The following is a 13,690-nucleotide window of genomic DNA, read 5'->3' as shown; positions in this document are numbered from 1 at the left end:
ACTGCTGTTCTTGTGGTAGTGAGTACCCTTCCTTACTGCTGTTCTTGTGGTAGTGAGTACCCTTCCTTACTGCTGTTCTTGTGGTAGTGAGTACCCTTCCTTACTGCTGTTCTTGTGGTAGTGAGTACCTTACCTTACTGCTGTACTTGTGGTAGTGAGTACCCTTCCTTACTGCTGTTCTTGTGGTAGTGAGTACCCTTCCTTACTGCTGTACTTGTGGTAGTGAGTACCCTTCCTTACTGCTGTTCTTGTGGTAGTGAGTACCCTTCCTTACTGCTGTACTTGTGGTAGTGAGTACCCTTCCTTACTGCTGTTCTTGTGGTAGTGAGTACCCTTCCTTACTGCTGTTCTTGTGGTAGTGAGTACCCTTCCTTACTGCTGTTCTTGTGGTAGTGAGTACCCTTCCTTACTGCTGTACTTGTGGTAGTGAGTACCCTTCCTTACTGCTGTTCTTGTGGTAGTGAGTACCCTTCCTTACTGCTGTTCTTGTGGTAGTGAGTACCCTTCCTTACTGCTGTACTTGTGGTAGTGAGTACCCTTCCTTACTGCTGTTCTTGTGGTAGTGAGTACCCTTCCTTACTGCTGTTCTTGTGGTAGTGAGTACCCTTCCTTACTGCTGTTCTTGTGGTAGTGAGTACCCTTCCTTACTGCTGTTCTTGTGGTAGTGAGTACCCTTCCTTACTGCTGTTCTTGTGGTAGTGAGTACCCTTCCTTACTGCTGTTCTTGTGGTAGTGAGTACCCTTCCTTACTGCTGTTCTTGTGGTAGTGAGTACCCTTCCTCCTGCTGTTCTTGTGGTAGTGAGTACCCTTCCTTACTGCTGTTCTTGTGGTAGTGAGTACCCTTCCTTTCTGCTGTTCTTGTGGTAGTGAGTACCCTTCCTTACTGCTGTACTTGTGGTAGTGAGTACCCTTCCTTACTGCTGTTCTTGTGGTAGTGAGTACCTTTCCTTACTGCTGTACTTGTGGTAGTGAGTACCCTTCCTTACCGCTGTTCTTGTGGTAGTGAGTACCCTTCCTTTCTGCTGTTCTTGTGGTAGTGAGTACCCTTCCTTTCTGCTGTTCTTGTGGTAGTGAGTACCCTTCCTTACTGCTGTTCTTGTGGTAGTGAGTACCCTTCCTTACTGCTGTTCTTGTGGTAGTGAGTACCCTTCCTTACTGCTGTTCTTGTGGTAGTGAGTACCCTTCCTTTCTGCTGTTCTTGTGGTAGTGAGTACCCTTCCTTTCTGCTGTTCTTGTGGTAGTGAGTACCCTTCCTTTCTGCTGTTCTTGTGGTAGTGAGTACCCTTCCTTACTGCTGTTCTTGTGGTAGTGAGTACCCTTCCTTACTGCTGTTCTTGTGGTAGTGAGTACCCTTCCTTACTGCTGTTCTTGTGGTAGTGAGTACCCTTCCTTACTGCTGTTCTTGTGGTAGTGAGTACCCTTCCTTTCTGCTGTTCTTAGTGGTAGTGAGTACCCTTACTTATTGCTGTTCTTTACTAGTGTATACATATGTCCAGGATTGTACTGTTTTTATGATTATAATATGTCCTTGATATAACTATATTCAGTATTATACTACATGCAGGGTATACATATGTTTAGCATTATATTATATCGAGGATACAACTATGTCCATGATTATACTGTATCCAGGGTATATATACGTCCACGATTGGATTGTATCCAGGGTATACATACGTCCACGATTGGATTGTATCCAGGGTATATATACGTCCACGATTGGATTGTATCCAGGGTATACATACGTCCACGATTGGATTGTATCCAGGGTATACATACGTCCACGATTGGATTGTATCCAGGGTATACATACGTCCACGATTGGATTGTATCCAGGGTATACATACGTCCACGATTGGATTGTATCCAGGGTATACATACGTCCACGATTGGATTGTATCCAGGGTATACATACGTCCACGATTGGATTGTATCCAGGGTATACATACGTCCACGATTGGATTGTATCCAGGGTATACATACGTCCACGATTGGATTGTATCCAGGGTATACATACGTCCACGATTGGATTGTATCCAGGGTATACATACGTCCACGATTGGATTGTATCCAGGGTATAAACAATGTCCAGGTTTATACTTTATCCAGAATATGACTATATCCATGATTATATTAAATCCAGGATAATGAGTGTGCCTTGAATTATACTAAATCCAAAATAAAATTATACTAAATCCAAAATAAAATTATTTCCAGGATTATACTATGTCCTTGATATAATCATGTCCAGGATTATACTATATTCAGGATATAACTTTAACCATAATTACATTATATCCAGGGTATAACTATGTCCAAGATTATGCAATATTTATCATATTACAATATCCAGGATTATGTTAGATCCAGGATATAACAATGTCCATAATTGTATCAAGTCCAGGTTATAACTATATCCAGTATTATACTATATCCAGGGTATAACCATTTCCAGGATTACACTGTACCCAGGGTACAAATATGTCCAAACTATGTCCAGTGTTATACTTTATCCAGAATATGACTATGTCCATGATTATATTAAATCCAGGATGATAAGTGTGCCCAAAATCATACTAAATCCAGAATAAAACTATTTCCAGGATTATACTATATCCATGATATAATTTGTCCAGGATTATACTATATCCATGATATAATTTGTCCAGGATTATACTATATCCATGATATAATTTGTCCAGGATTATACTATATCCAGGATATAACTGTCCAGGATTATACCACATCCAGGGTATAATTATTTCCAGGATTATACAATATCCAGGATATAAGTATGTCCAGGATTATACTATATTCTGTATATAACTACATCCAGGATAGACCTATGTCCAAGATTATACTATATCCAGGATATATCTATGTCCATGAATATACTATATCTAGAATAATACCATATCCACGATATAAGTATGTTTAGGATTATATTAATTCCAGGATATAACCATGTCTAGGATTATAATATAGGCAGGACAGAACTATATCCAGGATTTTACTAATTTGAGGATATAACTGTCCAGGATTAAACTATATCCAGGGTTATGATATATCCAGGGTATAACTTTGTCTAGGGTTATATTATATCTAAGATATAATTGCGTCCAGAATTATACTATATCCAATATATAATTATGTCCAAGATTATACTATATCCAGGGTAATTGTATCCAGGATTATACTATATCCAGGGCATAGATATGCCTAGGATTATACTACATCCAGGGTATAACTATGTCCAAGATATAAATATGTCCAAGAAATATCTATGTCCAGGATTATAATATATTCAGAATATATTTATGTCCAGGATTGTACTATATCCAGACTATAACTATGTCAAGAGGTTTTACTACATTCAGGGCATAAATATTCCCAGGATACAACTATATCTAGGGTATATCTATGTCCAGGATTGTACTATCTCCAGGATATAACAATGTCCAGGATATAACTATATGTAAGATAAACAATGTCCAGGATATATGTAAGATAACAATGTCCAGGATATAACTATATGTAAGATAAACAATGTCCAGGATATATGTAAGATAACAATGTCCAGGATATATGTAAGATAACAATGTCCAGGATATAACTATATGTAAGATAACAATGTCCAGGATATATGTAAGATAACAATGTCCAGGATATAACTATATGTAAGATAACAATGTCCAGGATATATGTAAGATAACAATGTCCAGGATATAACTATATGTAAGATAACAATGTCCAGGATATATGTAAGATAACAATGTCCAGGATATAACTATATGTAAGATAACAATGTCCAGGATATATGTAGATAACAATGTCCAGGATATAACTATATGTAAGATAACAATGTCCAGGATATATGTAAGATACAATGTCCAGGATATAACTATAGTGTAAGATAACAATGTCCAGGATATATGTAAGATAACAATGTCCCAGGATATAATATATGTAAGATAAACAATGTCCAGGATATATGTAAGATAACAATGTCCAGGATATATGTAAGATAACAATGTCCAGGATAAAAACTATATGTAAGATAAACAATGTCCAGAGATACACATATGTAAGATAACAATGTCCAGGAATAACTATATGTAGATAACAATGTCCAGGATATATGTAAGATAACAATGTCCAGGATATAATATATGTAAGATAACAATGTCCAGGATATATGTAAGATAACAATGTCCAGGATATATGTAAGATAACAATGTCCAGGATAAACTATATGTAAGATAACAATGTCCAGGATATATGTAAGATAACAATGTCCAGGATATAACTATATGTAAGATAACAATGTCCAGATAAAAATGTAAGATAACAATGTCCAGGATATAACTATGTAAGATAACAATGTCCAGGATATATGTAAGATAACAATGTCCAGGATATATGTAAGATAACAATGTCCAGGATATAACAATATGTAAGAATAACACATGTCCCCGGATATATGTAAATAACAATGTCCAGGATATATTTTAAGATAACAATGTCCAGGATATAACTATATGTAAGATAACAATGTCCAGGATATAACTATATGTAAGATAACAATGTCCAGGATATACTATATGTAAGATAACAATGTCCAGTATATAGTAAGATAACAATGTCCAGATATAACATAATGTAATGATAAACAATGTCCAGGATATAATGTAAGATAACAATGTCCAGGATATAACTATAAGTAAGAATACAATGTCCAGGATATATGTAAGATAACAATGTCCAGGATATAACTATATGTAAGATAACAATGTCCAGAATGATATGTTAAGATAACAATGTCCAGGAATAACTATATGTAAGATAACAATGTCCAGGATATATGTAAGATAACAATGTCCATGATATAACTATAAGTAAGATAACAATGTCCAGGATATATGTAAGTAAACAATGTCCAGGAATATTAAGATAACAATGTCCAGGAATAATATGTAAGATAACAATGTCCAGATGATATATGTAAGATAACAATGTCCAGGATATATGTAAGATAACAATGTCCAGGATATAACTATATGTAAGATAACAATGTCCAGGATATATGTAAGATAACAATGTCTAGGATATAACTATATGTAAGATAACAATGTCCAGGATATATGTAAGATAACAATGTCCAGGATATAACTATATGTAAGATAACAATGTCCAGGATATAACTATATGTAAGATAACAATGTCCAGGATATAACTATATGTAAGATAACAATGTCCAGGATATATGTAAGATAACAATGTCCAGGATATAACTATATGTAAGATAACAATGTCCAGGATATAACTATATGTAAGATAACAATGTCCAGGATATAACTATATGTAAGATAACAATGTCCAGGATATATGTAAGATAACAATGTCCAGGATATAACTATATGTAAGATAAACAATGTCCAGGACATAACTATATGTAAGATAAACAGCGTCCAAGATATGTTTATGTAGTATTGGAAGTCTAGTATATTAGCTTCAGTAAAAGTGAATTTGCTTATATAGTTTAAGAGGTAAGTTTGAATGGAGAAAAACTGGAGGAAGTGAAGTGTTATAGATATGTGGGAGTGGATTTGGCAGCCGATGGAACCATGGAAGCGGAAGTGAATCATAGGTGGGGGAGGGGGCGAAAATTCTGGGAGCGTTGAAAAATGTGTGGAAGTCAAGAACATTATCTCGGAAGGCAAGAATGGGTATGTTTGAGGGAATTGTGGTTCCAACAATGTTATATGGTTGCGAGGCGTGGGCTATAGATAGAGTTGTGAGGAGGAGGGTGGATGTGCTGGAAATGAGATGTTTGAGGACAATATGTGGTGTGAGGTTGTTTGATCGAGTAAGTAATAATAGGAAGAGAGATGTGTGGTAATAAAAAGAGTGTGGTTGAGAGAGCAGAAAAGGGTGTTTTGAAATGGTTTGATCACATGGAGAGAATAAGTGAGGAAATATTGACAAAGACGATATATGTGTCAGAGGTCGAGGGAACGAGAAGTGGGAGACCTAATTGGAGGTTGAAAGATGGAGTGAAAAAGACTCTTGAGTGATCGGGGCTGAACATGCAGGAGGGTGAAAGGCGTGCAAGGAATAGAGTGAACTGGAACGATGTGGTATACCGAGGTCGACGTGCTGTCAGTGGATTGAACCAGGGCATGTGAAGCGTCTGGGGTAAACCATGGAAAGTTTTGTGGTGCCTGTGATTTCGGTGCATCATTACATGACAGCTAGAGACTGAGTGTGAACGAATGTGGCCTTTGTTGTCTTTTCCTAGTGCTACCTCGCGCACATGCGGGGGAAGGGGGTTTTCATTTCATGTGTGGCGAGGTGGCGATGGGAATGAATAAGGGCAGACAGTATGAATTATGTATATATATATATATATATATATATATATATATATATATATATATATATATATATATATATATATATTATCCCTGGGGATAGGGGAGAAAGAATACTTCCCATGTATTCCCTGCGTGTCGTAGAAGGCGACTAAAAGGGGAGGGAGCGGGGGGCTGGAAATCCTCCGCTCTTGTTTTTTTTTTTTTAATTTTCCAAAAGAAGAAAACAGAGAAGGGGGCCAGGTGAGGATATTCCCTCAGAGGCCCAGTCCTCTGTTCTTAACGCTACCTTGCTAACGCGGGAAATGGCGAATAGTTTGAAAGAAAAACAAATATATATATATATATATATATATATATATATATATATATATATATATATATATATATATTTTGTTTATGGATGGGGTTGTTAGGGAGGTAAATGCAAGAGTTTTGGAAAGAGGGGCAAGTATGAAGTCTGTTGGGGATGAGAGAGCTTGGGAAGTGAGTCAGTTGTTGTTCGCTGATGATACAGCGCTGGTGGCTGATTCATGTGAGAAACTGCAGAAGCTGGTGACTGAGTTTGGAAAAGTGTGTGGAAGAAGAAAGTTAAGAGTAAATGTGAATAAGAGCAAGGTTATTAGGTACAGTAGGGTTGAGGGTCAAGTCAATTGGGAGGTGAGTTTGAATGGAGAAAAACTGGAGGAAGTGAAGTGTTTTAGATATCTGGGAGTGGATCTGGCAGCGGATGGAACCATGGAAGCGGAAGTGGATCATAGAGTGGGGGAGGGGGCGAAAATCCTGGGGCCTTGAAGAATGTGTGGAAGTCGAGAACATTATCTCGGAAAGCAAAAATGGGTATGTTTGAAGGAATAGTGGTTCCAACAATGTTGTATGGTTGCGAGGCGTGGGCTATGGATAGAGTTGTGCGCAGGAGGATGGATGTGCTGGAAATGAGATGTTTGAGGACAATGTGTGGTGTGAGGTGGTTTGATCGAGTGAGTAACGTAAGGGTAAGAGAGATGTGTGGAAATAAAAAGAGCGTGGTTGAGAGAGCAGAAGAGGGTGTTTTGAAGTGGTTTGGGCACATGGAGAGGATGAGTGAGGAAAGATTGACCAAGAGGATATATGTGTCGGAGGTGGAGGGAACAAGGAGAAGAGGGAGACCAAATTGGAGGTGGAAAGATGGAGTGAAAAAGATTTTGTGTGATCGGGGCCTGAACATGCAGGAGGGTGAAAGGAGGGCAAGGAATAGAGTGAATTGGAGCGATGTGGTATACCGGGGTTGACGTGCTGTCAGTGGATTGAAGCAAGGCATGTGAAGCGTCTGGGGTAAACCATGGAAAGCTGTGTAGGTATGTATATTTGCGTGTGTGGACGTATGTATATACATGTGTATGGGGGGGGTTGGGCCATTTCTTTCGTCTGTTTCCTTGCGCTACCTCGCAAACGCGGGAGACAGCGACAAAGTATAATAAAAAAAAAAAAAAAATATATATATATATATATATATATATATATATATATATATATATATATATATATATATATATATATATGTCTTTGTGTGTCTATATATATGTATACGTTGAGATGTATAGGTATGTATATGTGCGTGTGTGGACGTGTATGTATATACATGTGTATTTGGGTGGGTTGGGTCATTCTCTTGTCTGTGTCCTTGCGCCAACGCGGGAGACAGCGACAAAGTATAATAATATAATAAAGATAGTTTTGTGTTTGTATGCCATACCTTTGTGTCTCTTATGTACTATCTTTGTCATCATATTGTAATCCTAAACATATTGGTAGACTCAATCTATTTCATGAATGTAGAATACTCTACCCTGTTCCTCGCTGACTATGTACTATCTTCACTGTAATCTTAAGCGTATTGATATATTCATTCCATTTCATAGATATCATTTTATTCTGCTCTTCGCTAACTATGTTAAAGATTTCTGGTAAGAAATTATTCAAGGAATCCCATTTAAGGGTTATATTACATGGTAAATTTTGAAGTTCATGTTGCATGACAAATGTTGTACAGCTGGGTATTAGAATTTTATGCTACATGACAAATTTTGTATAGCTGACCATTAGAAGTTCATATTGCATGGCAAATGTTACAAAGCTGACCATTACATATTCATGTTGCATGGGTAAAGTTGTGCAGCTGACCATCAGAAGTTCATGTTGCATGGCTAATGTTGTACAACTGACCATAAATCAGGCTATTTTCTGATTTATGATTGTTAAGTTTGTTGCATCATAGAAATAGCTTAGTTAGACTAGACATACCAAAATACATCATAACTGAGATGAAAGTTAAATGATTGAGTTTTACTTCTTAACCGGGGAATCTGTATTCAGTCAAAGCCCATCTTGGAAGATCAGATTTTCTTCAAAACAATGAGCCCTTTGGACTCTACAAAAATCTAATACCCTAACTGTGTCTCAAAAGGATCCTCGATACTGCTGGGAATAATAACACGTCTAACCAGTCCAGTGTTTCTTTTCTAAGCTTCCTTCCTTAGGCTTTTCTGCTTCTCTGTTCTCTAATGTATGTCCTCTTCTCCGGTCATTACATTGTGGTAGCCTCTCATTCTATCAGCAGTGGTGTCCCTCAGGGTACTGTCCTACAGCTTACTCTATTTCTTCTCTCCGTAAATGATCTTTTCTTTTGAAACTATCCCCTTTGTTACTCTTACATCGATGATTACACTTTACATATTCAAATCACTTTCCCTGCTTTCCTTACTGATGTGCGTTCTCTTTCTCACACTGAACATATTCCAAGTCTTAATTGGGGCCTGTGAAGGTAACCGAATATTGGAAAACGGTAAATTGATGAAATTTGTCACTTTTTCTTCTGGTATCAAAACATCATAGGCCATCCCTCTAATAACATACACTTGTAGGGTGTAGTATTATCCCACATTTTAGCGTGGATGCCCCATATAATTGTCACAGGTACTGTACTGATGCTGTAATTAGTTTTCATTTGGGAAGCAATTCTAAATTTACAATAGCCTTCTTCGCCTCAGTATGGAGTACTTTTTGCATATTTGATGAGACTCGTCTCTTACTTCTCAATTATCCACAGTGGAATCAAAAGCTTTCCATTTCTTTACTTCTACCCAACTAAACTTCTCCGTCAGGCATGACGTTTAACAGGCATCATGTCAGCGACTGCTTTAGTGAGTTGTCTACGTGTGTCCTTGCCACCAAGAGCTGAAAGTATGATAAGTGTCTGTCTGACGCTTCCTTTCCTTTCTGTGTGAAAGCCGGCTACACGAGAACTGACTGTTATATCATGATAGATCTTTCTTTCGGCAAACAACGAAGTTGTGGAAATATCCTTTACTCTTAAGTCTTTATTTCCTCCAACGTCATTTTTACCTTTAACCTTTAGGTTCACAAACTGTCAAGGGATAATTGCATCATTTACTTCCCAATCTTCCACTTTTTTTATTACTCGAGATGGTCATACCTAGGCTATACAAATCTGTCAGATGTGTGGTAATAAAAAGAATGGTTGAGAGAGCAGAAGAGGGTGTATGAAAGTGGTTTGGTCACATGGAGCGAATGAGTGAAGAAAGATTGACCAAGAGGATATATGTGTCAGAGGTGGAGGGAACAAGGAGAAGCGGAAGACCAAATTGGAGGTGGAAGGATGGAGTGAAAAAGATTTTGAGTGATCGGGGACTGAACTTATAGGAGGGTGAAAGGCGTGTAAGGAATAGGGTGCATTGGAACGACGTGGTATACCGGGGTCGATGTGCTGTTAATGGATTGAACTAGGGCATGTGAAGCGTCTGGGGTAAACCATGGAAAGTTTTGTGGGGCCTGGATGTGGAAAGGGAGCTTTGGATTCGGTGCATTACACATGACAGCTACAAACTGAGTGTGAATAAATGTTGCTTTTTTTGTATTTCCCTGGCACTACCTCCTTGGTGGGTGGGTGGGGGGGATGCTTTTTCATGTGTGGCGGGGTGACGGCGAGAATGGATGAAGGCAGCAAGGATGAATATGTACATGTGTATGTGAATATATGTCTGTGTATGCACATGTATGTATACGTTGAAATGTATATGTATGCATATATGCGTGTATGGGCGTTTATGTATATGTGTACGTGGATGGGTTAGGCCATTACTCATCTGTTTCCTTGTGCTACCTCGCTGACACGGGAGACAGCGATTAAGTATAATAGAAACGATTAGAAGAAATGTCAGTCAAGATAAAGTGAAACAAATTCTGTGCAAAGCGTCTTGATTCTCCAAGTATATGTATGGCAAAAAGATTGAGAGTGATTTACATAAAGTTATCTTTTTCGTTTTCTACTACAGGTTTGTGCCAGGGATATAAAGGAGCTGAAGGAACCTGCGAACTGCTGAACTGCCCTACCATCCAAGAAGACTTAAACAGCCTTTCTATTAAGGAGTTCGTCTCCAGGCATGGACCCAACTGCACCTTCGACCAGTTAGTTCATATTAGAATTTTTATTTCATAGGACGAACGATCCATCTAACTTATGCAGCTTCTCTTCAGATATACTATGAAAATGATATACGCAGGGATGACCACAAAAATACGATCGCTAAGCATTGTCATGAAAATAGACATCCCACAGATCTTAAAAATCCCGTTATTCTATACCTCTCCGCTGATTATGCCACACTTAACGTCATTGAATATCTTAATTGCTAATACTAACAACATTGATTTGTCCCCAGGCAAATTTAAAGTCCATGCTAGCATTACCCAAATCATTATCAGAGAACTGACGAAACACGAAAGCATAAGAAAAGTTGTTTAAAGCACCCATCTTCCCAGGGATACCCCTGCCACAGGACCCCCCCCCCCCTCCCTCCCATAACCACTCAACCTTACTACGGTTTTACAGCCAGACAAAGAAGACAGTGGTTGGTCTGTACAGATTGGTGCTAGACGGCGAGCTCAAGTGCGATATTGGAATTTCAATAACTTTCTTAAGTACTGGCATCTGATGAAGTGGATTGTCTCCACGAAACATGTCGTGCCACATGTATAGAAAAATTACAAGTTAAATACAATTGTATCAGCTCTTACACACGTTCGATTTTAACCTTCATACAATCAGCAGTGACCAGTGAGATCATAACATCCATCTATCTGTCTATCTATCTATCTATGTATCCATCCATTTATCTATCTATCTATCTATCTATCTATACTATATATATTATATTTCACTTTCTCGATGTCTCCCGCGTTAGCGAGGTAGCGCAAGGTAACAGACGAAAGAATGGCCCAACCCACCCACATACACATGTACATACATACACGTCCACACACGCAAATATACATACCTATACATCTCAACTTATATATACACACACAGACATATATATATATATATATATATATATATATATATATATATATATATATATATATATATATATATATATATATATATATATATATATATATATATATATATATATATATATATATATATATATATCTACACATGTACATAATTCATACTGTCTGCCTTTATTCATTCCCATCGCCACCCCGCCACACATGAAATAACAACCCCCTCCCTCTCATGTGCGCGAGGTAGCACTAGGAAAAGACAACAAAGGCCATATTCATTCACACATAGTCTCTAGCTGTCATGTATAATGCACCAAAACCACAGCTCCCTTTCCACATCCACGCCCTACATAACTTTCCATGGGTCACCCCAGACACTTCAAATGCCCTGGTTCAATCCATTAACAGCACGTCCATCCCGGTATACCATATCGTTCCAATTCACTCTATTCCTTGCACTCCTTTCACCCTCTTGCATGTACAGGCCCCGATCACTCACAATCTTTTTGACTCCATCTTTCCACCTCCAATTTGGTCTCCCACTTCTCCTCGTTCCCTCAACCTCTGACACATATATCCTCTTGGTCAATCTTTCCTCACTCATTCTCTACATGTCACCAAGCCATTTCAAAACACACTCTTCTGCTCTCTCAACCACACTCTTTTTATTACCACACATCTCTCTTACCCAATTATCACATACTCGATCAAACCACCTCCCACCAAATATTGTCCTCAAACATCTCATTTCCAGCACATCTACCCTCCTACGCACAACTCTATCTACAGCCCACGCCTCGCAGCCATACAACATTGTTGGAACCACTATTCATACAAACATGCCCATTTTCGCTTTCCGAGATACTGTTCTCGATTTCTACACAATATTCAACGCTCCCAGAACTTTCGCCCCCTCCCCCACCCTATGATTCACCTCCGCTTCCCAGGATCCATCCGCTGCCAGATCCACTCCCAGATATCTAAAACAATTCACCTCCTCCAGTTTTTCTTCATTCAAACATACCTCCCAATTGACTTGTCCCTCAATCCTACTGAACCTAATAACCTTGCTCTTACTCACATTTACTCTCAGCTTTCATCTTTCACACACTTTACCAAACTCAGTCACCAGCTTCTGCAGTTTCTCACACGAATCAGCCACCAGGGCTGTACCATCAGCGAACAACAATTGACTCACTTTCCAAGCTCTCTCATCCACAACAGACTTCATACTTGCCCTTCTTTCCAAAACTCTTGCATTTACCTCCCTAACAACTTCTACCATAAACAAATTAAACAACCATGGAGACATCACACACCCCTGCGGCAAACCAACATTCAATGAGAACCAATCACTTTCCTCTCTTACTTCACGTACACATGCCTTACATCCTCGATAAAAACTTTTCACTGCTTCTAACAACTTGCCTCCCACACTAAATATTCTTAATACCTTCCACAGAGCATCTCCATCAACTCTATTACATGCCTTCTCCAGATCCATAGATGCTACATACAAATCCATTTGCTTTTCTAAGTATTTCTCACATACACTCTTCAAAGTAAACACCTGATACACACATCCTCTACCACTTCTGAAACCACACTGCTCTTCCCCAATCTCATGCTCTGTACGTGCCTTCACTCTCTCAGTCAATATCATCCCATATAATTTCCCAGGAATACTCAACAAACCTATGCCTCTGTAATCTGAACATTCAGTTTTATCCCCTTTCCCTTTGTACAATGGCACTATACAAGCATTCCGCCAATCCTCAGGCACCTCATCATGAGTCATACATACATTAATCAACCTTACCAACCAGTCAACAATACAGTCACCCCCTTTTTTTTTAATAAATACCACTGAAATACCATCCAAAGCCAATGCATTGCCGACTTTCATCTTTCGCAAAGCCTTTACTACCTCTTCTCTGTTTACCAAATCATTTTCCCTAACCCTCTCACT

General features: G+C 38.4%; 1 protein-coding gene across 1 annotated transcript in view; it reads left to right on the top strand.

Moving 5' to 3' along the window:
• Nucleotides 1-13,690, top strand: part of LOC139753341 (uncharacterized) — a 397,831-nt gene that overhangs the window by 18,321 nt on the left and 365,820 nt on the right. Inside the window, exon 3 of the mRNA XM_071669697.1 lies at nucleotides 10,707-10,839. Coding sequence (XP_071525798.1) covers nucleotides 10,707-10,839 — 133 coding nt within the window. The remainder of the gene's footprint in view (nucleotides 1-10,706; nucleotides 10,840-13,690) is intronic.

The sequence above is a fragment of the Panulirus ornatus genome, chromosome 14 (genome assembly GCF_036320965.1).
Source record: "Panulirus ornatus isolate Po-2019 chromosome 14, ASM3632096v1, whole genome shotgun sequence".
Classification (NCBI taxonomy): Eukaryota; Metazoa; Arthropoda; class Malacostraca; order Decapoda; family Palinuridae; genus Panulirus; species Panulirus ornatus.
This window is presented reverse-complemented; position numbering and strand designations above follow the sequence as displayed.